Source organism: Patiria miniata, unplaced genomic scaffold, assembly GCF_015706575.1.
Source record: "Patiria miniata isolate m_02_andy unplaced genomic scaffold, ASM1570657v1 HiC_scaffold_9, whole genome shotgun sequence".
NCBI classification, from domain to species: domain Eukaryota; kingdom Metazoa; phylum Echinodermata; class Asteroidea; order Valvatida; family Asterinidae; genus Patiria; species Patiria miniata.
The window spans coordinates 3,218,327-3,243,856 of record NW_024037076.1 but is presented as its reverse complement, the minus strand read 5'-3'; the positions used below and the strand labels follow the sequence as shown (position 1 = coordinate 3,243,856).

Here is a 25,530-nt window from a genome sequence, read left to right as displayed (position 1 = left end):
AAAAGCCAAGGTCATCGCAACCAAGGAAGCATTGTGACTGCTTTGGACTGAACAATCACAATCGCGATGATTGCCGATACAAGAGTGCCACATGCTACAAGTGCAAGAAAGTGGAACTTTCGCAGTCAGAGTGCAAGTCTGATAGTAAATCAGGCCCTGCACCACCAACCACGAAATACACGCCCCAACAGCGAACCAAGCCCAAAGGACGCGTTCGCTATGTGGGAGACGACGAAAACCCCCGCGAACTTTACGATCCCACTGATGACGCATATCGCGATGACAGTACATTCGTCGACTCGGTTTTTTACGGTTACGACTTTCGATAATTCAAAAGCGGATACGTCAGGAGACACGACAGCCGATACGTACAGCCGTACTTCAACTATCAAGGTTCCTGTCAAGATCGCGAACATTCCCATACAAATGGAACTTGACACAGGTGCCGCTGCATCAATCATGAGCCAGTCAGACTATTCACATTCCAATGCAACCGGTGAATCGTGTCCTACACGCTTACGCGGGTGCCCAATTGCGAATTTTGGGCCAACTGGTTGTCGAGGTTCAGTACGGCGACCAGAAAGCAACGTTACCGCTAATCATCGTCCATGCAGACAAGTACGCACCACCCTTGTTGGGCAGGGAGTGGTTGACAGTTCTCAAGCTGGACTGGCCTAATCTGTTTTCTCAGGGTCAATACGGTGTGAATTCTGACCCAATCGCCGAGTTGAAAAGTGAATATAAGGACATTTTTCAGCCAGAGTTAGGCACAGTACGTGGAGTTAAGGCAACACTGCACGTCAAGGAAGACGCTATTCCAGTTTTCCACAAGGCTCGCACAGTGCCATTGGCTCTTCGCCCCGCAGTCGAAAAGGAACTCGCCAGAATGGAGCAAGAGACAATCATTTACCCAGTTGATTTCAGCGAGTGGGCGACACCCCTGGTGTGTGTACCCAAAACAGATGGTACGGTACGCCTGTGTGGGGATTACAAAAACACTGTAAACAAATCAATCCACACCGATCAGTACCCCATACCTACTTCGGAGGAAGTATTCAGCAAGCTAGCCGGTGGGGAGAAATTCTCCAAAATCGACTTGAAATGCGCATATCAGCAAATGTTGCTCGACGACAAATCCCAAGAATACGTCACGATTAACACGCACAAGGGACTGTATCGGTATACATGCTTACCATTCAGTATCTCATCGAGTCCTGCAATCTGGCAGAGATTCATCGAACAAGTACTAGCAGGTCTGGACAGCACATAAGCAATCATGGATGATGTGCTTGTTACAGGCAAGACGGATGAGGAACATCTCCGCAACGTAAAGAACGTTTTCCAGCGATTCCGGAAATACGGTCTCAGGTTGAAGACCGAAAAGTGTCGGTTCATGCAGGAGAGCGTAATCTACATGGGACGTCGCATTTCTGCAAAAGGGATTCAGCCAACCGACGACAAGGTTGACGCGATACGCAACGCTCCAGTTCCACAGAATGTCACAGAGCTTCGCTCATGGTTGGGGATGGTCAACTTCCAAGCGCAGTTCCTTCCCAACCTGTCGACCATGGCCCATCCGTTAAACGAACTGCTCGGGGATTGTCCTTGGCAGTGGACGGATGAATGTACCAGGGCATTTGAGGCAGTGAAGGACGCCATCAGTTCAGACAAACTTCTCGCTCACTACGACCCAGCACTCCCTCTCGAGCTCGCAACGGACGCATCACCATATGGACTTGGAGCAGTCATGCTGCATGTGTACGCTGACGGCTCCAGACATCCTATAGCATATGCTTCACGCTCACTCAATAAACATGAGAAGGGCTACGCGTAACTGGACAAGGAGGCCCTGGCAATCATGTTCGGTCTCAAACGCTTCCGCACATATCTCTACGGAAGGAAATTTACCATACGGACTGATCAAAAGCCATTGGAGCGCATCCTTGGTCCCAAGACGTCGATTCCAACCCTTGCAGCACAATGTCTTCAGCAATGGGCTGTAATGTTGTCCGCATTTGACTACAACTTGCAGTTCATTCCATCTTCGCAGAATGTGCTCGCGGATGCGCTCTTACATCTCCCATTACCCACAATGGAGGAGGACGATGAAGACGCTATCTACAACATCGAAGACAAACGCCTCGATAGCCTACCAGTAACCAGTAAGGAGATCTCACAGGCTACAAGAACTGATCCTGTGCTTTCGCGCGTGTTAGAGTTCACTAAAAGTGGATGGCCAGCAGAGGTAAGGGACGAACGCCTCAAACCTTTCTTCAATCGCAGACACGAACTATCCACGGAACAGGACTGTTTGTTGTGGGGATTAAGAGTTGTGATACACTACAAGTACGAGAAGTTCATTCTGGGTGAGTTACATGATGCGCATCCAGGAATTGTCAGGATGAAAGAAATTGCACGAAGCTACGTTTGGTGGCCTAACATCGATCGCGACATCGAACAGACTGTTCGTCTCTGTGCTAGCTGTCAACAGACTAGACACCTTCCAGCTGTGGCACCCCTAATGCCATGGGTGTGGCATAGCTCTTCGTGGCACAGAATTCACATCGATTTCGCGCAGAAAAATGGTCACGATTTCCTGATCGTCATTGACGCATACGCAAAATGGCCAGAGATCTTCCACATGAGTAGCACCACCGCGAATGCAACCATCACGGTGCTGCAAGACTTATTCAGCAGGTATGGCATCCCCTACCAACTTGTCAGTGACAATGGACTGCAATTCACAAGTGAGGAGTTCCAATGGTTCCTCAACGTGAATGGCGTAAAACACGTAAGAGTTGCACCGTACCACGCCGCAAGTAATGGTGCAGCAGAACGAATGGTTCAATCCTTCAAACGCGCTCTCAGCTCAAGCAAATCGAGTGTTCGGAGTTTGCAACAACGTATCGACAGTTTCCTGTTGACATATCGCACTACGACACATGCAACAACCGGTCATACTCCTGCGAGTTTGTTCCTAGGACGCGAACTGCGTACTCGTTTGTCCTTGCTACGCCCGGACGTTGAACGCAAGGTGGTCAACATGCAGAGCAACCAAAAGTTGCACCACGACAAACAGACCCAACTCCGCGAGTTCTATGCGGGGGAGGATGTGTTGGTTAAGGATTTCCGCTGCAAAGAGACTTGGTGGCTGGCCACAGTCGCAGAGCGCACAGCCCCAAAGTCTTATGTGGTAATTTTGCAGGATGGTCGAGTGTGGAAAAGACACGTGGATCAGATGAGAAGAGCAGAACGGTCTACATCCAGTCATTCTCAGAACTCAAGGAATGGGATGCACACCTCAGCTGACCAAGATACTGATATGTCTGACCTAGCATCCATTCCGGTGTTTATCCCTACCGCTGAGACAGCTCCAGTCGTTGGCTCGCAAATTCCTCAGACAGAACGTACACACGCGCCACCCTCAAACATCACAAGTGGTGAGCAGACTTCACAATCGGCGACACCGACCGTAACCGCAGATTCCAGTGCTTCACCCAAACCCCTACGTCGTTCGTCAAGGGTCAGCAAACCCCCAGACAGACTCATTGAGACTATGGAATAACCTAACTGTTGTTCGCAGAGGCCGGCATGAGAGTTAAAATGTGCATGTACTGCACTTTGAGTTGTTACAGTTGTGTTAATGTTTATCTTGTTACTCAAGTTGTTTAAACAAGTTTTTAGAGTTGCAGTTTTGAAACAAACAAAAAAGGTTGCAGTTGAAATTGTACGGTATTGGAATGTCATGGGTGTAAAAAAACCCAAAAAACTAACAAACAAGCAAGCAAACAAGAAGGAAATCCTAAGGGAAGTTCCGTTTATTCAAATTAAGGGCAGGAAGAGAAAAAAGCCATTGCTACAATGTACCTTGTCTAGGGACTTGGATTTAATTATGGAAAAAAGGATTTTCTTTGTTTTGAACTTTGGTTTTCTTGCAACAAGTGTTTGTAGGATTAGCATTTTTTGTGTAAGGTGTGACATTGTTTTTATAGACAGAATTTTCAGTCGAGGACATTTTCATAGGGTTGAAAATGATATTTGTGTGTGTGTGTGTGTACAGCTTCCATATTAAGGGGGAGAGGATGTAGTGTACATGCAGACTGCAGTGATCTATTTATAGTGCAACCAGTGTATGACGTCATTTGTTAATCGTCTGTACATTCTAGTACGTGTGTGCTGGAATTTACTACCTTAAGGAGACATGCACACAATAGGGAACAAAAGATTGTATACGTCTCCGCAAGAACATTTCTATAGATGAATACGTCTCCACAAGAATTTCACGAAATAGATATATGGATTTTACTCAAAAACTAGTAATTTCCAAGGTGGGTTGATGTGTCGCAAATGGAAGAGTTTTAGAAAAGGGATATTTAGTCCAAATTTCAGCCCAGGAAATTAATTCTGGTTAAAATTAGAGCATTTTGAAACTTCAATTTCAAACTCGAAACTTTACTACACGAGAACAAAGAAATGTCTCCACAAGGATACAAATTCCAGAATGTGTGTACTCTAGTGTGTTATGGCATGACATGGAACGTGAATACAATACGAAGCAACCAGAAAAGTATCCCTAATCTCAGTCTCTCCTTAATCGGGTGTTATTGACGTACGAACACAACAATTATCATTCGTAACTACCAGCATCAACTAAAACCTCGTTGATTGTGGGCGGGCGTAAGATGGGTGGCGAAAACAAAGAACAGCGATTAGTGTGCAGTGTTTAATTAACAACGGACTTATCTCTCAGTTAGTTCAATTCACCGCCAGTTCAAGTGACCGCTACCCGAGATATCGTAGTGCGGTCCTTTAGATGTTGAAAACAGTCTTGATTCTCTGAAATGATGGTGTTGGATTGGGGAGAAATCTTGGCACACTTAGGCACACCACACAGAGATGAAGAGGAGTCATTGCTTGCTTCGCATAAAGTGTCACATGTCAGTTGAAGGACATTAATGTTGCTTCTTTTTAAGCGTTTCCGCGAATTCCTTGACCGTCTCGCGCAGTCGCTACACACATGGGCGAATAAACGCGTTGTGGCCCGCAGGAGAGTAATAAGTGTGCAACGGCCAATTTTTTATTGTGACTTGTTTATCGCGGTATGGATGTTGCGAAGTCAATCCTTTGTCCATCACTTCAGGCTTAAGGTATACTGTACCAATAATCGATACCGCGCCATTATTCGAAGGTTTTCATGTATTGATTCAACCACAAACCTTGTAACGGGCTTGGCTGAAAGGAATCAATTTACTTATTAATAATTCATTATTGCATGAAGTTAGAAAATATCTCAGTTCCATGTGCCTGTGTGTACTTTATGGAGACTTCAATTATTTTATAATGATGACGTCATGCACGCAAAGTTAGAAACTATGACAAAACGCGTAGGGTTCTCATCTTAAGGTTCGTGGTTCGAGTTCTCTCCTGGTCCTCATTTTTTCCTTTTTTTTTGCACACTCTTCGATTGTTCCCCCTTATTATAACTGTGAGGCGGCCCTATTGTTTAATTGAGATTCGAATTTCACAGCAGAAAAGCTTTTTTCTTTTCTGAATCGAGGTTTGTGGTTCGATTCCTGTCCTGGTCTTCATTTTCCCCCTTTTTTCAACAGTTTTCGACTTTTCCCTTTAATTGTTATTATTAAAGTCGGATTTGAATTTGATAGCAGAAAAAAATCCAGAAATACAAGCGTGCAGTCACATGCACGGCTTCTGCTCTTCTGTTCTACAAACTTTCAAGTTCATGGCCCACAATAATTGCTCTAATAGCAAAGTATATTTGAGGGTACACAAATTGTGATTTGGCTCGCGTAGGCAATGATGGGCCACTTTAATTACAGGTCTGCACCCCTCGTAGTCTCGCACCACATAAATAGTGGTCTCGATCTCCACCACCAAACTCATTTTGGGGGACAACAACTCAAGAAAAACATGATGTATTAGCAGTATTACATTGAATTTTCATACACTTATTTGTCATAATGTTCAACATTACGAGATTTAATTTCATAAGAAACCGTCGAACAATGGAGCTATTATGAGCGCTACAAATACGATCCGAATGGTAGTCAACGTCGATTTTTCGCGTTTAAAACACTACATTGTTGCGATCATATTATATTTGTTGTTTCATGTTTTCACATGATATTCAATCTCCTTATGTAACACATCGTGGAAACTCAGTGCGCGAAATTTCAATGTAATACATAGTTGTATTTATTGAGTAGTTGATCGAAAACGAGTTTGTCATGATGCGCGTTGTACGTGGAGACTACTATTTATGTGGCGCGCTTTCTATTGAACGAAACCTAGACAGACACACGTGTGCAGCGGCTGCGAGTTTACTTTGCGCTCCCTTATTCTCGAAAGAACTGTCGGTTGTTGTTTGACGGTTTCTCACGAAAAGGAATTCTCCTTATGTTACACATCAAGACCGATCACTGGCCGAACTTACAGCAAAGACTGGCGTCTTTGCTGTAAGTTCTTTTGGAAAACCGTCGTAATTCGTCAGTCCTCTGAAGGTACGGAATTCAACGGTTTTTGCTATTCCTATGGAAACATGCATTGTCAGCCTGGTTATTCATATTGGTCAAGACCCCCATTGGTTTGTACACAGTATGCCAGGAGGTGAGATACAAACATTTTGACCATTGGTGACCTCTTAAATAGTACGAGGGTTAAGCAAGCGATCACACTTCTGTAGCTCAGATAAGTGGGGTGATTTTTAAATGACAAAATAATTTTGTTCTGAATTGATTTTCGGCTTCCCTACAATTTGTAGCAATGGGACCATCCATTCCACCCCCAGGCCACATGTCATGCATGTAGTGCAGAGTTAGTCCAGTATTTCAGCTGCATTTATGGGGCTAACAATCTGACAAAAAGCACTTTTTTTCGGCACCATCCGTGATAGCCAGCCCCACAAATGTGGCCAATTTGCTGTACTACCTCCGTAAATATAGGCCACACTTGGAACATGTACCCGAACATAGAACTTTGTCAAGTTTTGATTTTCATATTTAGACTTTGTAGTTTATTTATGCTTTAGAACCCTCTTATACTAGCTATAGAAAAGAAGTTAGGCATTTTTCAGACGTCATTTCGATAATGCAAATGTGTGCAAAGTGCAAACAAACTAGAATTACACAATCAGTGACAATCAAAATGAGCATACATGTAACAATTATGACAATTAGCCGCCGATGTTGCCTGTTGCCATCATGAATATTATCAACCTTAAGCGTCATCATTCTTGGTATTTCCTAACCTTTATACTTTAGGTCAATTTTATAGACAATATCTTGCTCTTTCCAGCAATACCAAACACAACACTTGTAAATTATGTCGAAGAAAAAGTTTATACGAAGAAATAAAACTCTCCAAATTCAAGGTAGTTTGTTTGATTTTTTGCTTTAAAAATACAGAATTTTAATATGCAACCTTCATTAGCACCTTCTGGCACCATGCACTGGAAAATTTGGGGTTTTCTGATCCGACATACATGGTTCATATTTTTAGTGGCAAAACTGGTGTCGCAGTGTATCACAAAGGGGGTGATACATGTACGTGGGTGTACATGTAGCAATGTGGGCCGGCAGAAGTCAAAGGGCGTGGCCGGCCAGCGCTGCGCCAGTGCGGACCACATAATCTTAACACAATGATTCACTTAACTTTGTCAAACTGTTACGTATTGAACACACATATCGCACACCTATGTTTCCTTTGTCAATTCTCTGTCAATTGAGTACCAAATATGTTTCATTCTCTGCCTGCTAGAATAGTTAATTGACTTGAATCACACCCCCTTACATGCCTATTATTAGGGTTGTCTGATTTAAATCGCGTTGATTTAATTCACCGATTTAAATCCCAATTTTTAATTCTTGTCGCAACATTGTTGTGTTATATTGTGACATATGTACCGGTATACTCACATGGTGATTTTATCAATTATTCCTTCTGTTTGTACTCACTCTAAAATGGATCTCCTTATTTGTATTTTTATTCAATTTAAAGCAAAGCACTCAGAGTGTGCAAACCTACATGTACCAACATGACCAAGGATAAACAATTCCCCGCCTTATTGTCAGTTCACCCGAAAGAAATACTCGCATTTATGGTGAAAAATCCTTTAAAAAAATCCTACATGCAGACCCAAAACAAATCCTTTAACTCAAACATTTTGTGTACATGTATGTATGCCTGTGTCGGTCTACCTTTCCACTCCCCCATTGTATAAAATGGTCTAGTCCATTGACCTGTGTGGTTAGATTAGGTGGGTGATAAGGGATACAGGGTCACCGGGTCAGTGCCACGCACAAGAAGAGGGTCACGCAGGGTGATCTGTTGAAAGTTTTCCATCTGATGGGTGAAAAAAATCTGTAAAAAAAATCCTGCATCCAGATGAACATGTAGACTATCTGGATCACTTCCAAAATCCAATCGATTTGTACTTTACCAAAGACCACTCCCGCAAAAACTTTCATGAAAATCCGTCCATAACCAACAAACCAACCAAATCACAAACCAATTAACCCTTACCCTACTAGACCCTCCAACGCATGCCAATATGTGCCTCAAGAAAATCTCCTATGTTTTTTGCATGGCCCTCCAATATCTGCCATGTCATTTCAAGGGTAACTGGACAGGCACTCCAATACATGCCACAGAGAACAATGAGAGTCCTCTGATAACAAAGTGAGTGCCCCCAGCTGGTCAGTATCAGGCACCCTCCAGGGCCTCCAACTCCTGCCAATTGGAGCCTTCACTGTTAAGACAAACTATCTGCCAATAAACTGCAGCTGGAGGGCATTGGCATAACCAACTGACTTGCAGTAAACTACCCTCAGAGAGTAAGGGTTAACGCCGGTGCAAACATAGCCTCCTTGGCGGAGCTACGTAATAAGTTTTTGGATAAACGTTATGAATTGAAAATGTTGCTCAAGAAAATGAAATTGACACTTTATTAATTGAATAGATGTTAATTTTTCTTTTTAGGTTTCAAAGCCTGTTCCCTGGCCGCAGCCTGGGCCTGCATGAGGAGTTCAGCCTGGTGGAGGTGCTGAAGGCCGTCATGATGCAGTGTGGACTTGGGCCGTAAGATGAGCGAGTTGGAGAAAAAGCTGAAGTGCCTGCAGATGCAGCGCAAACTTGTACAAGTAGAGCAAGGTGGCAAAAACGAAGATGAAAATCCACAAACTGAGCACCATCAAACCATCGGTAAGCCTGTTATACCCAAAATATGGCAGTGGTCCCAACTGTAGCCCAAAATATGGCAGAGGTTCCAACTATAGCCCAAAATATGGCAGTGGTCCCAACTGTAGCCCAAAATATGGCAGTGGTCCCAACTATAGCCCAAAATATGGCAGTGGTCCCAACTATACATGTAGCCCAAATAATGGCAGTGGTCCCAACTATAGCCCAAAATATGACAGTGGTCCCAACTATAGCCCAAATTATGGCAGTGGTCCCAACAATAGCCCAAAATATGGCAGTGGTCCCAACTATAGCCCAAAATATGGCAGTGGTCCCAATTGTAGCCCAAAATATGGCAGTGGTCCCAACTGTAGCCCAGATTATGGTAGTGGTCCCAACTGTAGCCCAAATTATGGCAGTGGTCCCAACTATAGCCCAAAATATGGCAGTGGTCCCAACTGTAGCCCAAAATATGGCAGTGGTTCCAACAGTAGCCCAGATTATAGCAGTGGTCCCAACTGTAGCCCAAATTATGGCAGTGGTCCCAACTACAAATTATGGCAGTGGTCCCAACTATAGCCCAAAATATGGCAGTGGTCCAAAGTATAGCCCAAAATATGGCAGTCGTCCCAACTATAGCCCAAAATATGGCAGTGGTCCCAACAATACAATGTAGTTGGGGTGATGTCATACTTGGGGCATTTCACCTCTAAACCCTTCAATAAGAACATATTTCATGTTGCTGTGAAGCACACAACTTTGCTGAACAATGAATCAGAGTTGTAATGACTCAAGTCAATGATTTACAATGTAATTGACTCGACTCAGGTCCCAATGGGTAATTGACTCGACTGGACTCGAGTCTCTCATCAGTAGACTCGACTTTACTTGAGTCGAAGGTTAATAAAACTTGAGTCCTAACACTGTGCGAACATTACAAAGTTTTATATTCACATTACCGTCGAGTTGTTGCCGTTTATCGCGTACAAATACATGTATACGCCTCAGGCCAAAAAAAAAAAAGTTCTGCTTTCAACCGGAAGCAGAATTTTTTTTTTGTAGGGAAACCCCCTATCTACCCTATTCTGACAGCCCCTACCCTAATCTTGTTATGGGAAAAATGACAAAAAAACACCAAAAACCATCAATCTCTGCCTTTAACCCATGACTACACGCAGACTCCTCCATATGATCGTACCAAAAAATATTGGCAAAAAAAAGTCCCTACCCACATGTACCTACCCTATTTTCGAATGACATGTAATTGGAAGCAGAATTACTTTTTTTCTTTTGGCCTTATCACGGACTCCCAACTCGTGTACTATAATGTAGCGTACAAATTACTATCCCGAAACCAGAGTTTTCCCAATTCTTGGTTTCATCTTCGGCTTCGGGCGATTTCCTAAGCCCTTGATGAAACTCCAACTAAATTTATGTTTTCAAATTTTGTTTGATATTTTCTATATAATCAGAAACAGTTTCAAATGTTGCAATTTGTCAGCGTAAAAAATATTTCAGACCTGAATCCAAACCAGAGATGAAACCGGAGTTCACTTCATGTTAATTGGTACGCAGATCTTTGGTAGAAACGTCTAGCAGAAACTGTCTATTGGGTACCATGCAGCGTTTTTTAAGTCTTTGGATTTTCATTACAAACTTGTGCCTTGTGTTCTTTCTTCCATTCTGTAATTTATTAGATGTTGTTCAAATATCACTGACTTAAGCCGGCCTCAGGTCGACCTGCGATTTGCTTGCGCCATGACGGAACCGTCGGCATCAAGCAGAAAAATAATACTCAGATCACAAAACTGAGAAATCGTGTGATTCTCTTGAACAAGCGGCATCCCGATTAAATAATCGCAATTATATAACTGACATATATCCTAGTCATTTGATTGGTGGAACTCACATTACGTGACATTCGTTATTGCTCCCATTCACGCCGCGGCTCAAAAAGTACTATCCGCCCATGGGGAGTGGGAAATACTATTCAACAGTTAGGATCATGAGGCGGTATTTGTGTGCAAATGCATGCTGGTGTGCGCGTTCAGCGTTGCGCGTAGCGCGTATTGTTCCAAAGAGCCAGCGCTACAGCGTTGGGTTCAATCATTTTCGTGAAGGGGTATTTGGAAGAGAGAAATACATTTTCCCTCAGTTTTCTATTGCAAAAAAAGTTCAAATATATCAAATGACAAGGATCTATATGTCAGTTATATAAAACAAATATTGAGTGGCTTTAAATTGTGAAATGGGAGGAATATTATCGCTCAGTATCATCTGGACTTTTCCAGTTCACTCGGCTTCGCCTCGTGAAATGGAAAAGTCCAGATTTTACCTTGCGATAATATTCCTCCCATTCCACGCTGAGCCACTCAATATTTGTATACCATGCTCAAAATTGCTCATGTCACCTTGACGCGACGATCCACCACGATTCCACAGCATAGACAGTCATAGACAGACTTTACCAATAAGGGAGTAAATGTGTTTGGCTGGCTCGGCTCGAGCCATTACCAGCGCGCATTCCCCTGATACGGTCTTAAATGTACTTGTGGTATTCCCATTCACAAATAGCTTTGAGTCAAAAAATCGGCACAAGTCAAACAATTATACATTTCCGATGATTTTGTTGAACAGTTTTATTTAATTTTTTTCTAAACACCCCTCTAGCTATGGTATGGAATATCCTCTCGTGAGTAGGTAAACAATCGCCTTATATGGTGATTGACGCACGTGTGCTGCGTACTACGTGATGTTGCGCAGAACGTGCGGAGTGCCAGAGTAGTGTGCTAATTGGCTAATTGGAAAGGATGATCTTGATGCGCACACGATCGCAACGTCATCATAGAAGTTGAAATTTTTCTTCTCTTGCTACTGTTGATTTTTTTTTAGACCCGACTAATTCCTATCGTGTTAATATCGTCGCAGTTACACTCAGGTCGCAAAAAATTGGTGACTGAAATCTTCCCGCCGGTGGTAGCTCAGGCACAGCTTGATCCTGAAAAGTCGGTCGTCAACTGATCTTTGTCAGTCGCAGGGTCGACCTGAGGCCGGCTTTAAATTGACTAGAGCACAGATTCTACTTGACTCGATTCGACCACACACTGTTACTCCACTCGACTGGATTTGACTCAAGTCACTTCCTTAAAATGACTCGACTCGACTCAAGTCACAACATTCAGTGTCTCGTTACAACGCTGCAAAGAATAGAATTTGTTCATTGTTTAGCAGATGCCGGTTACCAGCTTCATTCCCATGTGATTTATCTTGCTTGGAACTAGTTCTCTTGCACAATTGTTGTCTTGGTAATTTTTCCCATAGATGATGATTTTTCTGCCAATGTTCACAGGAATTGTGAGGATCTGACCAGCCCCGAGGTGGACCGTGTCATCGTCCAGCGACTGAGGGTTGATGAAGTCATTGACCTCCTTTACGGCAAGCTGATGACCTGTTGATCATCAAGGGAATGCGAGACAGTAAGTGATTCCATTTGTGTAGCAGTTCAAGAACGCATAACCAACAAATTTAACAAGCTGTATCTCTGTTAAATTTACAAACTTCAAATGGGCATAATATCACCTACATTGTAGGAAAGTCCGTTTAGAAAATAAAAAGGTCATTGTAAAAAAAGGGAAGATCTTTATTTTAAAAGGCATATAGGATCATTTGATATTCATGACTTTTGTTCGTTTTCAAATAATAAGACCATTCAAAATCAAAAGAAGAATGTTGAATGCCTAACCTATTGAAGTTTCAGCTCAGTGATACCATTTCCCCCCTAGAAAACAGTAAAAAAAAAATAAAAAAAGTGCTCAACCTTTTGATCATGAAACATAATTTGTGTGTTTGTAACTCTTTCTTCAAAAATGAGTCGATTGACTGATCGTTGGAAATCCCCTACATTACTCGGTTTTCTAAATGACAGCAAGACAGACGGAATTATTTTGTGGGGTGTAAAAGTTAATACCGCGGTATGCAACATTTGCAAACATCAAAAAACAAAATTACTAAATTATTATGAAATTTCAGTGAATAATAGTCTCAAGTGTCCTATGAAATCATGGCACCTAGTGTGCTGTCATTTTCCAGAAAAGTGGAATTTTTGTATCAATTTCCAATGATTGTTGGCCGACCATCATTGGAAAAACCTGACTGTTTTCAATACTGCCCCCAATTTGCCAATTATAGTTAGTACACATTTTGTTTGCAATCGGTTACACATCTGTGAGTGCGAGCAATTAAGCCAGCTAGTCTGGTTCCCTGACCCTATCGGTACAATTCCCTGACGCCTATAAATTGCTCTGTTTTGTCTGAAGTAGGGTGAGGAAACCATACTACAAGACAAGAACAGCATTTTTTTCTTGGTTTTCCCAGCATCTATGAACACAAAACTTTAAATAGGTCAGTGTTAAAATACTTGCTTTTAAATACTTACTCCCCAAATCCTTCTATATATGAAAATTACAGCAAAAGAAAATTTTGTACGGTATACATGTTTGTACCGGTATGTACACGTTTAAAAAACAGTCTGATCTGATTAAATGCAAATGATCCTATACGCCTTTAACATTATTTTTAAAAACCTGTTAAAATAGCTTTTCAGAAGAGTCGTATTTGATTCAGTAAAAGACGATTTGATTGTACTCAATTTCATTATAGGTTATTGGCTTGTTGTGCCCATGTTTAGGTAATGTTTTGCTCCAGATCGATTCACTTGAAATCATTTATGTCTTTATGAATGGGTTAAACTGCTTTATTAGAAATCCAAATGCAGAGTTCCAAGCCACCTGACACTGAGTGTTCCTTCTTGGTTCTCCCCAGCTTTTCTCTCATGAGTCCGTCGCAAGCCTCTCCCCAGCAGGGCGCACTAAATCCTCCAACGTCTCCTGAGTCGTTTCGTCCAAGACACCCAACTAGACACCAAAACGGCCCCGCTGATGGCGATCCATGATGTCCAATGCATCAATGATGACTCCAGTGCTTACTTACGCTTCTTCGGCGGCTACTCTTTGTTCTAGGCATGGGAGAGCTCGGGAAGGGGGCGGAGTTTGAGGCTCTGGAAGGGAGGGAGATCTTGAACAGTCTGCTGTGTATCGACGTCAAGCTTGATGGGCTGGAGTCTAGCAACATGGAACCATTGCTGTGCCAGTTGCTGGAAAGGGCAAACATGCCCAGAGAACTCAACAAGTAAGTTTACTCACATCTTGTGTTTATTTGGCAATTTATATCCACATAGTTCCGACTGGCGAACAAGAGTCAAGCCATCCCAAAAATCAGTAAGCCCAACTAGATTTTCATTTCACTAAGGTGAAATTACCATTGAACAGATAATTACCAATCACTGACCATGTTTGTCCAAACAAATTTTACACTAAAAGTATAGGTGGCGGCTCAAAACTGAGTTTTTATCCAACAGTCGTGATTTTATCCTCATGTCTCAGACAGGCAAACCTGCTGTAGATTTGCAGCAGTTTGCATTAGGTTCAGCTCATGAGTAGTCTGAGTATCACCCGTTCTAGCCCTAACTCCATTCAAACGTCTAGGAATGCAAATGTGTGCAGTGCCATGAGCTAGTCAATCAGAGTCAACGTTAAATCAGGACGTAATTTCATTCCGAAATCTTGACAACATGTACAAGTGTGATTGGTTGATTCCGATGCAGTGTTTTATACTAAAACAACGGCCGGGCCTAGATCTATAGAATCTAGACAAGCTTGGGGTGTATCGCGTAACATAACACAGAGTGCCTGACCACAGCCTTTGTGTGCTCAATTCACAGCGTATCCCATGTTGTGTCTGGAGGGGTTTTTTTAATCATGTATATGATGCGACAATTGGTGAATGACCGAAGGCCTGATATAGAAAGTGCCCTCTGATTGGTCCAAATCTAGAGGTGTTGCATAATTAATCAGCGAATCTGCTCAAATATTATATACTAGCTCATGAGTGGATTTACGTCTAAAATCAAGATGTGCCATGGTCCTTTCAAATGCCACTTAGAAGTTGAGTCGCTGTTCCAAATTGTTTTAAAAGTGTAGCCAGGTTTTTGTACCATGCCAAAACAAAACGAGCACAAATGGCCATTTGATTTATGTTTTAAAGTATTGAAGGTCAATGTCAAAAGAAGAGCAAATCATTCTAACTTGAAATTTCGGACGGGACACATGGTTGAGTCAAAGTCAAAATCGCCTGGTGCAGAAATAACTTCTGTAATTAGGCCACAGTTGGGAACACATTGGGAACACACAGTGCTCCAAAAAGAAGCTTATGGAATTGGAACATTTCAACTTTTAAGATGTGCCCTAACTTGAACCAAAGATAACTATTCAATACTACAGGAGCAGAAAAATAAAGAACTAAGCTTTCAGTGCCAAGCATTTGAAGTATCACATGGAAACAAATTTGTGGCAAGTTTTGTAAAATCACAGTTACCAGAGATACAGAGAAAATGTTGTTTTAAATGAAACTTTTGTTACTTTTTTTCCATTCAGATTGATGAGAATGAGGTTGATCACATTGTCAACAAGGAGTGTGAAAAACTGGACAAGAGACTTGGAGAGGGGGCCAAGGTGAGCTTGCCGACACCCAAGATTTGCAGAGGGCAGAACTGGACTTGGCTGTTTTGGGCAGAGATGTAACCAGATCAGTCACGTTGAATAGATTTGAGACTGAATGACTCTTAGTTAACTTGTGATGACTTGTGACTGATTTTGTAAACAGTTTGGCTTAAGGCTCGACTAGGTAGTCTTGTATTTTCCAGTTAAACATTTATTTGTGGTAATTTTTCTTGGTCATATGCGAGACCTGTCGATGCAAACTTGCAATTTACACATTCATTTTGAAACAATACACCCAAGAAGTCTGACATCATGCAAGTCGTCTAAGTGGTAAGTCTAAACAATGTCTTGTTCGCCACTTTTACCTTCGGATTTGCACAGGCATAAGTTGAACGTGTTTTGATAAAAAGTAAATGGTAAGCCCTTATCGTATTGAATTTGTGATAAAAACTTAACTTTCCCCATTTTTATAAAAATGCAAGGCTAACCCTTACCGTATTGAAATTTTGATGAAAATTTACGTTCGTGCTATTTTTTGATAAAAAGCTACCATAAAAACTAAGTTTGTTTTTGCCCCTTTTTGATAAAAATGCGAGGCTAATCCTTAACAGTTTTGAATATCTGATGAAAAGTTAACTTTTGACCAGTTTATGATAAAAATTCAAGGCTAACCACGAACCGGTTCGAATATGTGATAAATAATTCTTTTTGTCCCTTTTTGATAAAAATGAAAGGCTAATCCACTACCGCTTTGAATTTGTGATAAAAAAATTTTGCCCTGTTTTGAAAAAAAAATGCAAGGCTAACCCCTTACCGTTTTGATTTTGTGATAAAAACGTAACTTTCCCCCATTTTGATAAAAATGCAAGGCTAACCCCTTGCCGTTTTGAATTTGTGATAAAAACTTAACTTTCTCCCATTTTGATAAAAATGCAAGGCTAACCCCTTACCGTTTTTAATTTGTGATAAAAACTTAACTTTCCCCCATTTTGATAAAAATGCAAGGCTAACCCCTTCATTAGCCCTTACCGTTATGAATTTGTGATAAAAAGTTAACTTTCCCCCATTTTGATAAAAATGCAAGGCTAACCCCTTACCGTTTTGAATTTGTGATAAAACTTAATTTTCCCCCATTTTGATAAAAATGCAAGGCTAACCCCTTCATAAGCCCTTACCGTTTTGAATTTGTGATAAAAAGTTAACTTTCCCCCAGTTTGATAAAATGCAAGGCTAACCCCTTCATTAGCCCTTACCGTTTTGAATATGTGATAAAAACTTAGCTTTCCCCCATTTTGATAAAAATGCAAGGATAAAAAGGTTTTTTTGCCCCGTTTTTGATAAAAATGCAAGGCTAACTTGCACTAACTAACCCATTTCCGTTTTGATTTTGTGATCAAAAGTTAACGCTTACCCCGTTTTGAAAAAAAATGCAATGCTAACCCCTTACCGTTATAATTTGTGTTAAAAAGTACATTTCCCTCCATTTTTATAAAAATGCAAAGCTAACACCTAGCCTTTTTGATTTTGTGATTAAAATTTGCTTTTGACCAGTTTTTATAAAAATGCATGGCTAACCCCTTACTGTTTTGAATTTGTGATAAAAAGTTAACTTTTGACCCGTTTTGATAAAAAAATTTAGACCACACACAAAAGCACACATTGAAGCGATGATTTGACTTTTGGCATAGTGTTTTGAGCTACTTCTTCATTTCTATATGTAACCTTTTGTTTAAATTTTGGATCAAAATTAGGGTTTTTTTTCCATCCCTTATTGATAGAAATGAAAGGCTAATCTGTTAACGCTTTGATTTTCTAATAAAAGTTATCTTGTGTCACGTTTTGATAAAACATTCTTAGCCCACACACAAAAGCACACATTGAAGCGATGATTTGGCTTTTGGCATAGTGTTTTGAGCCACTACTTTACAATGTATTTCTCTTTCTTTGATGTTCTGTTGATGGAGTTCGGTTTAACAAAGAAAAAACAAGGTCTTACCATTTCAATTTTTTTATAATGAACTAAATTTTTGTCCAGTTTTAATCAGAATGCAAGACTATTAACGCATTACCATTTTGAATTTGTGATAAAAATTAACTTTTCTCCCATTTTGATAAAATGCAAGGCTAACCCCTTACCGATTTGAATTTGTGATAAAAATGTAACTTCCCCCATTTCGATAAAAATGCAAGGCACCTTACTGTTTTGAATTTGTGATAAAAGTTTACTCTTGCCCGTTTTGAATTTGGATAAAAAAGTTGGTTTTCATCCTTTTCTTGATACAAATGCAAGGCTAACCCCTTACCATTACAACTTTGTGATAAAATCTTAACTTCCCCCATTTGATCAAAATGCAAAGCTTTACCCTTATTCCTGTTTTTGATAGAAATGTAAGGCTATCCCCTTACCGTTGTAAATTATGGATACGAATGTGTTTTTGCCTCTTTCTGATAAAAATACAAGGCTAACCCCTTACCGTTTTAAATTTTTGGATAAAAATGTGTTTTTGCCTCTTTTTGATAAAAATACATGTACATGTACAAGGCTAACCCCTTACCGTTTTAAATTTTTGATAATGTGTTTTTGCCCCTTTTTGATAAAAATACAAATTTTGGATAAAAATGTGTTTTTGCCCCTTTTTGATAAAAATGCCAGGCTAACCCCTTACCGTTTTAAATTTTGGATAAAAAATGTGTTTGTGCCCCTTTTTGATAAAAATACAAGGCTAACCCCTTACCTTTTTAAATTTTGGATAAAAAATGTGTTTTTGTCCCTTTTTGATAAAAATGCAAGGCTAACCCCTTACCGTTGTAAATTTTGGATAAAAATGTGTTTTTGCCTCTTTTTTCATAAAAATGCAGTTAACCCCTGACCGTTTTAAATTTTGGATAAAAATGTGTTTTTGCCTCTTTTTGATAAAAATGCAAGGCTAACCCCTTACCGTTTTAAATTTTCGATAAAAATGTGTTTTTTCCCCCTTTTTGATAAAAATGCAAGGCTAACCCCTTACCGTTTTAAATTTTGGATAAAATGTGTTTTTGCCCCTTTTTCATAAAAATGCCAGGTTAACCCCATACCGTTTTAAATTTTGGATAAAAAGTGTTTTTGCCTCTTGTTGATTAAAATGCAAGGTTAACCCCTTACCGTTTTAAATTTTGGATAAAAATGTGTGTTTGCCCCTTTGGATAAAAATGCAAGGCTAACCCCTTACCGTTGTAAATTTTGGATAAAAATGTGTTTTTCCCCATTTTGATAAAAATGCCAGGCTAACCCCTTACCGTTTTAAATTTTGGATAATAACGTGTTTTTGCCCCTTTTTCATAAAAATGCAAGGGTGACCCCTTACCGTTTTAAATTTTGGATAAAAATGTGTTTTTGCCTCTATTTGGTAAAAATGCAAGGCTAACCCCTTACTGTTGTAAATTATGGATAAAAATGTGTTTTTGCCTCTTTCTGATAAAAATACAAGGCTTACCCCTTACCGTTTTAAATTTTTGGATAAAAATGTGTTTTTGCCTCTTTCTGATAAAAATACAAGGCCAACTAACCCCTTACCGTTTAAAATTTTGGATAAAAATGTGTTTTTGCCCCTTTTTGATAAAAATGCAAAGCTTACCCCTTACCGTTGTAAATTTTGGATAAAAATGTGTTTTTGCTTCTTTTTGATAAATATACAAGGCTAACCCCTTACTGTTGTAAATTTTGGATAAATAAAGGTGTTTTTGCCCCTTTTAGATAAAAATGCAAGGCTAACCCCTTACTGTTTTAAGATTTGGATAAAAATGTGTTTTTGCCCTTTTTTGATAAAAATGCAAGGCTAACCCCTTACCGTTGTAAATTATGGATAAAAATGTGTTTTTGCCCCTTTTTGATAAAAATTCAAGGCTAACCCCTTACTGTTGTAAATTATGGATAAAAATGTGTTTTTGTCCCTTTTTGATAAAAATGCAAGGCTAACCCCTTACTGTTGTAAATTTTGGATAAAAATGTGTTTTTGCCTCTTTTGGATAAAAATGCAAGGCTAACCCCTCACCGTTTTAAATTTTGGATAAAAATGTGTTTTGCCCCTTTTTGATAAAAATGCAAGGCTAACCCCTTACCGTTTTAAAATTTGGATAACAATGTGTTTTTGCCCCTTTTTGATAAAAATGCAAGGCTAACCCCTTACCATGCTCACCGTTGTAAATTTTGGATAAAAATGTGTTTTTGCCCCTTTTTGATAAAAATGCAAGGCTAACCCCTTACCGTTTTAAATTTTGGATAATAACGTGTTTTTGCCCCTTTTTAATAAAAATGCAAGGTTAACCCCTTATCGTTTTAAATTTTGGATAAAAATGTGTTTTTGCCTCTTTTTGATTAAAATACAAGGCTTACCCCTGACCGTTTTAAATTTTGGATAATAACATGTTTTTGCCCCTTTTTCATAAAAATGCAAGGGTAACCCCTTACCGTTTTAAATTTTGGATAAAAATGTGTTTTTGCCTCTATTTGGTAAAAATGCAAGGCTAACCCCTTACTGTTTTAAATTTTTGGATAAAAATGTGTTTTTGCCTCTTTTTGATAAAAATACAAGGCTAACTAACCCCTTACCGTTTTAAATTTTGGATAAAAATGTGTTTTTGCCCCTTTTTGATAAAAATGCAAGGCTTACCCCTTACCGTTTTAAATTTTGGATAAAAACGTGTTTTTGCCCCTTTTTGATAAAAATGAAAGGCTAACCCCTTACCGTTTTAAATTCTGGATAATAACGTGTTTTTGCCCCTTTTTAATAAAAATGCAAGGTTAACCCCTTATCGTTTTAAATTTTGGATAAAAGCGTGTTTTTGCCCCTTTTTGATAAAAATTCAAGGCTAACCCCTTACTGTTGTAAATTATGGATAAAAATGTGTTTTTGCCTCTTTTGGATAAAAATTCAAGGCTAACCCCTTACTGTTGTAAATTTTGGATAAAAATGTTTTTGCCTCTTGTTGATCAAAATGCAAGGTTAAAGGGAATATACAACATTTGCAAACATCGAAAAATACAACTACCAAGTTTTTGCAAAATACCTTAACAGGATGTTGGTAAATGACAGTCTAAAGCATCCTGTAAAATTATGGCACCTGGTATACTGTCATTTTCAAGAAAAGTGGTATTTTTGTATCAATTTCCAACGCTGATCGGCCGATCAGCGTTGGAAACAACTGGCTTTTTTTCAAATACTGGCCCCAATTGACCATTGCATTTGTTTGCAATCGATTACAAACCTATAAACGGGTACGAGCCAGCTAGACTGGTTCCCTGACCTTACAATTCCCCCAATGTATGTAAACTGCTCTGTTTCTTCTTATATGGAGTCAGGGAACCAGACTACAGGAAAATGATCGTTTTTCTTGGTTTTTATAGCATTTTCGAACCCAAAACCTCCAAAAAGTTAGTGTCAATATATCTGCTTTATATTTCCAACCCCCAATTCCATCCATTTCTGAAACTTACAGCAAAAGCAAATGATGTATATTCCCTTTAACCCCTTACCGTTTTAAAATTTGGATAACAATGTTTTTTTGCCCCTTTGGATAAAAATGCAAGGCTAACCCCTTATCGTTGTAAATTTTGGATAAAAATGTGTTTTTGCTCCTTTTTGATAAAAATGCAAGGCTAACCCCTTACCGTTTAAAATTTTGGATAATAACGTGTTTTTGCCCCTTTTTAATAAAAATGCAAGGTTAACCCCTTATCGTTTTAAATTTTGGATAAAAACGTGTTAGTTTGCCTTTTTTGGATAAAAATGCAAGGCTAACCCCTTACCGTTGTAAATTTTGGATAAAAATGTGTTTTTACCTTGTGCTTTGGTGCTTAAAATTCAAGAACTTGTCAGAGTAATGATGTGATTATTGAAGAAATAAAGAGAAACAAAATGGAAATAAAAGCTTTTATACCTTGTGTGTTCACTTTATTTAGCATTTGTCCAATAGCAATTGTTTAATAGCTTAAAATAAGGAAAAAGAATGATTTAATGAATATTCATCAGGAAATCAATGAATATTCATAAGGCGAAATATATAATGAGTATGAACAAATGATGGTATAGCTGAAAAGTGGTTTCACCACTGAATATTCATAAGGCGAAATATATAATGAGTATGAACAAATGATGGTATAGCTGAAAAGTGGTTTCACCACTGAATATTCATAAGGCGAAATATATAATGAGTATGAACAAATGATGGTATAGCTGAATATTCATAAGGCGAAATATATAATGAGTATGAACAAATGATGGTATAGCTGAAAAGTGGTTTCACCACTGAATATTCATAAGGCGAAATATATAATGAGTATGAACAAATGATGGTATAGCTGAATATTCATAAGGCGAAATATATAATGAGTATGAACAAATGATGGTATAGCTGAAAAGTGGTTTCACCACTGAATATTCATAAGGCGAAATATATAATGAGTATGAACAAATGATGGTATAGCTGAATATTCATAAGGCGAAATATATAATGAGTATGAACAAATGATGGTATAGCTGAAAAGTGGTTTCACCACTGAATATTCATAAGGCGAAATATATAATGAGTATGAACAAATGATGGTATAGCTGAATATTCATAAGGCGAAATATATAATGAGTATGAACAAATGATGGTATAGCTGAAAAGTGGTTTCACCACTGAATATTCATAAGGCGAAATATATAATGAGTATGAACAAATGATGGTATAGCTGAAAAGTGGTTTCAGCACTGAATATTCATCAGGAAATCAATGAATATTCATAAGGCGAAATATATAATGAGTATGAAAAAAATGATGATATAGTTGAAAAGTGGTTTCGGACCCAAAATTCGGACCCAAAATTCGGACCTAAAATTCGGACCCAAAATTCGGACCCAAAATTCGGACCCAAAATTCGGACCCAAAATTCGGACCCAAAATTCGGACCCAAAATTCGGACCCAAAATTCGGACCCAAAATTCGGACCCAAAATTCGGACCCAAAATTCGGACCCAAAATTCGGACCCAAAATTCGGACCCAAAATTCCAGTGCACTACTTGGGTCCCCCAAAATTCGGACCAGCTTGAAAAAATTCAAATTCGGACCCAAAATTCGGACCCAAAATTCGGACCCAAAATTCGGACCCAAAATTCGATGCATGCAGGACCTGAACCCACAACGCCTGGGTTTCCAGTCACAACTACTAACCAGTGCACTACTTGGGTCCCCCCAGTACATTTCCCTATTTTATAAACTTAGCTCTTAGGTTCCCTAAATAAATTTCAATAACAGTGCTTCCACACTTAGCCACACACAACTCTGAAACTCTCTTACAAATTCTAATATTTCAACTTCCTGTCTATTTATTTTTTTGAAAAAAAAAAAATTTACCATCCAGATTGCTCTTTCTTTTTTTTTGACAAACAAAAAAAGGCAAACAATTGTGTTTTTTTGGAGCTACAAATCAAATTGTTTGATCCAATCATAATTATTCTAATAGTGCATTGGAACTTAACAGATCATGTTTTTCAGCTGGCTACAGTTCAATTCCACACATCTCGAGAGAAGACGCATTAACAAAAACATTGTAATTACTGATGACTGATTTGATTTATTGAAATAATTATGACCGACAGAACAATTCATACACAAGAGAAAAGTAAATAATAACAGGAATAATTTGTACAGAAAACCACTGCCTTGCGATGCCATGGATAGTTAGAAAGGCAGTTTCAATAATGTTACATAGTACAGACTTCATACATTGTTAATATGTACTCTGAAATTATTCTACAGTACTATTTACAGCTTTTATACAAATGTGCATAAACACAGCATTGGTAGTTAATTTTAACGGATAATTTCAATAAAATCATTTGAAATACTTCCATGTGTAGCTATGGTTGGTCATTTTTTGGTCCATAAAATATTAATCCTTCAAAAAAGTGTAAGATTTAAACTGAAAACTGTCCCATTCATTATTGCTAATTTCCTGTTAACGTTTAAAGGCACATTTTGCTTGTTTCGCTGAACAAAAACAATATAATGTACATTATTGTTGATTCCTCTGACAAATGCACTTAGTTTCTAACATTAGGTGTTTTTCAACTAACCTCAAAACTTAAACGTCATTTTTTCATAAAAAAATCAAACATAATTTCAGTGTTATCCCAATTATAGTTTTCTTCTCTACACATTTCCCTTCGCATCTGGGAAATAAATTTACCTCTTTTTTTCCGTTCAAACCATGAAACCACAGATACTTTATAGTTACTTATAAAACTAGAGACTTATGAAATAAATAATTTTGGAATCTGTTGAAGTCTGTGGTGTTACATAACCATCAGAATGCACATCTATCAGCCTCATTTCAACAATATGGATGACTGTATGTTACACAATGAGTGCGTTTGATTATTTTCCCCAGCTTACTCGCGCTTGGCTCGCGTGATGACAGACATGCGCAGTGGAGCTAAATAAACGAACGGTTCCAGGTTAAGTTTTGTGCAAGGAGCTGGAAAGTTGAACTTTGACATGACACTGAGGCTGCATCCGAATCAAGTGTCTAGCTCTGCGCCCACTGAAAATAGTGGCGGGGACGCACTGACAATAGACGTAGCCGTGGCTCTGGAAGCCTGTTTCGGACACGGCCTGAGGCGCCCGCCGAACGTCACGTTGGCAGCCGTGTTCATTGTATGGCCTTATGGGATACTTACCCAAGTAACTGGCTCGGTGAGTCGGTTACTTGGGCCAAGCTTGAGTAAGCACGAGAAGTCACGTGAGAGGTCAATCGAATGCTGTTGTGCTTGCACGAGTAAGCGTGGGGGAAGTAATCGAACGCACTAAAATTAAGCAAAGCTTACCTGAATAACCCTTAAGCAATGAAGAAAGATCTTTTGCTGTTAATCCCTCAACCGTTTTAAAGTACAGTATGATTTTCTCTTCAAATATGAAAAGTCTTACTTTGCAGTACTTCAAGTCTATTCCATCCCTGTGAAGCACCAGCAAGGTAGTGATGTGTACTTGGTGCAGTCCTTCTCCTGGGCCGTATAGTGCTTCTCAAGGGAGCTCTGGTCTGAGTCTCTTCCATCCCTGTGATGAAGCACCAGCAAGGTAGTGATGTATATGTACTTGATGCGGTCCTCCTCCTGAGCCGTACAGTGCTTCTCAAGAGAGCTCTGGTCTGAGTCTGTTCTAGCTGTGAGAAGCAGTCCTTCTCCTGGGCCGTATAGTGCTTCTCAAGGGAGCTCTGGTCTGAGTCTGTACCATCCCTGTGAAGCATCAGCAAGGTAGTGATCGATGTACTTGATGCAGTCCTTCTCCTGGGCCGTATAGTGCTTCTCAAGGGAGCTCTGGTCTGAGTCTGTTCCATCCCTGTGAAGCATCAGCAAGGTAGTGATCGATGTACTTGATGCAGTCCTTCTCCTGGGCCGTATAGTGCTTCTCAAGGGAGCTCTGGTCTGAGTCCGTACCATCCCTGTGAAGTATCAGCAAGGTATACATGCAGTGATGTACTTGGTGCGGTCCTTCTCCTGGGCCGTATAGTGCTTCTCAAGAGAGCTCTGGTCTGAGTCTGTTCCATCCCTGTGAAGCATCAGCAAGGTAGTGATGTACTTGGTGCGGTCCTTCTCCTGGGCCGTACAGTGCTTCTCAAGGGAGCTCTGGTCTGAGTCTGTTCCATCCCTGTGAAGCACCAGCAAGGTAGTGATCGATGTACTTGGTGCGGTCATTCTCCTGGGCTGTATAGTGCTTCTCAAGGGAGCTCTGGTCTGAGTCTGTTCCATCCCTGTGAAGCAT

At 39.7% G+C, this 25,530-nt stretch overlaps 2 protein-coding genes and 1 long non-coding RNA gene across 3 annotated transcripts; all 3 read left to right on the top strand.

Moving 5' to 3' along the window:
- The first annotated feature begins 487 nt into the window (after positions 1-487).
- Positions 488-1,270, top strand: LOC119720317 (uncharacterized protein K02A2.6-like). Its single transcript, XM_038189958.1, has one exon. It carries the CDS (start codon positions 488-490, stop codon positions 1,268-1,270), a length of 783 nt encoding a protein of 260 aa, XP_038045886.1.
- An 822-nt stretch (positions 1,271-2,092) lies between these two features.
- On the top strand, positions 2,093-3,565 carry LOC119720315 (uncharacterized protein K02A2.6-like). Its single transcript, XM_038189956.1, has one exon. It carries the CDS (start codon positions 2,093-2,095, stop codon positions 3,563-3,565), a length of 1,473 nt encoding a protein of 490 aa, XP_038045884.1.
- A 2,901-nt stretch (positions 3,566-6,466) lies between these two features.
- Positions 6,467-15,975, top strand: LOC119720598. The gene is made up of 5 exons (XR_005270103.1): positions 6,467-6,518; positions 8,995-9,216; positions 12,542-12,668; positions 14,014-14,379; positions 15,684-15,975. It is a non-coding gene; the product is annotated as an uncharacterized LOC119720598 (long non-coding RNA).
- Positions 15,976-25,530: the final 9,555 nt, after the last annotated feature.

Bases quoted from the DNA above. Each gene is read 5' to 3' on its own strand.
- LOC119720317 (XM_038189958.1), top strand. From the start codon at position 488: ATGCAACCGGTGAATCGTGTCCTACACGCTTACGCGGGTGCCCAATTG.
- LOC119720315 (XM_038189956.1), top strand. From the start codon at position 2,093: ATGGAGGAGGACGATGAAGACGCTATCTACAACATCGAAGACAAACGC.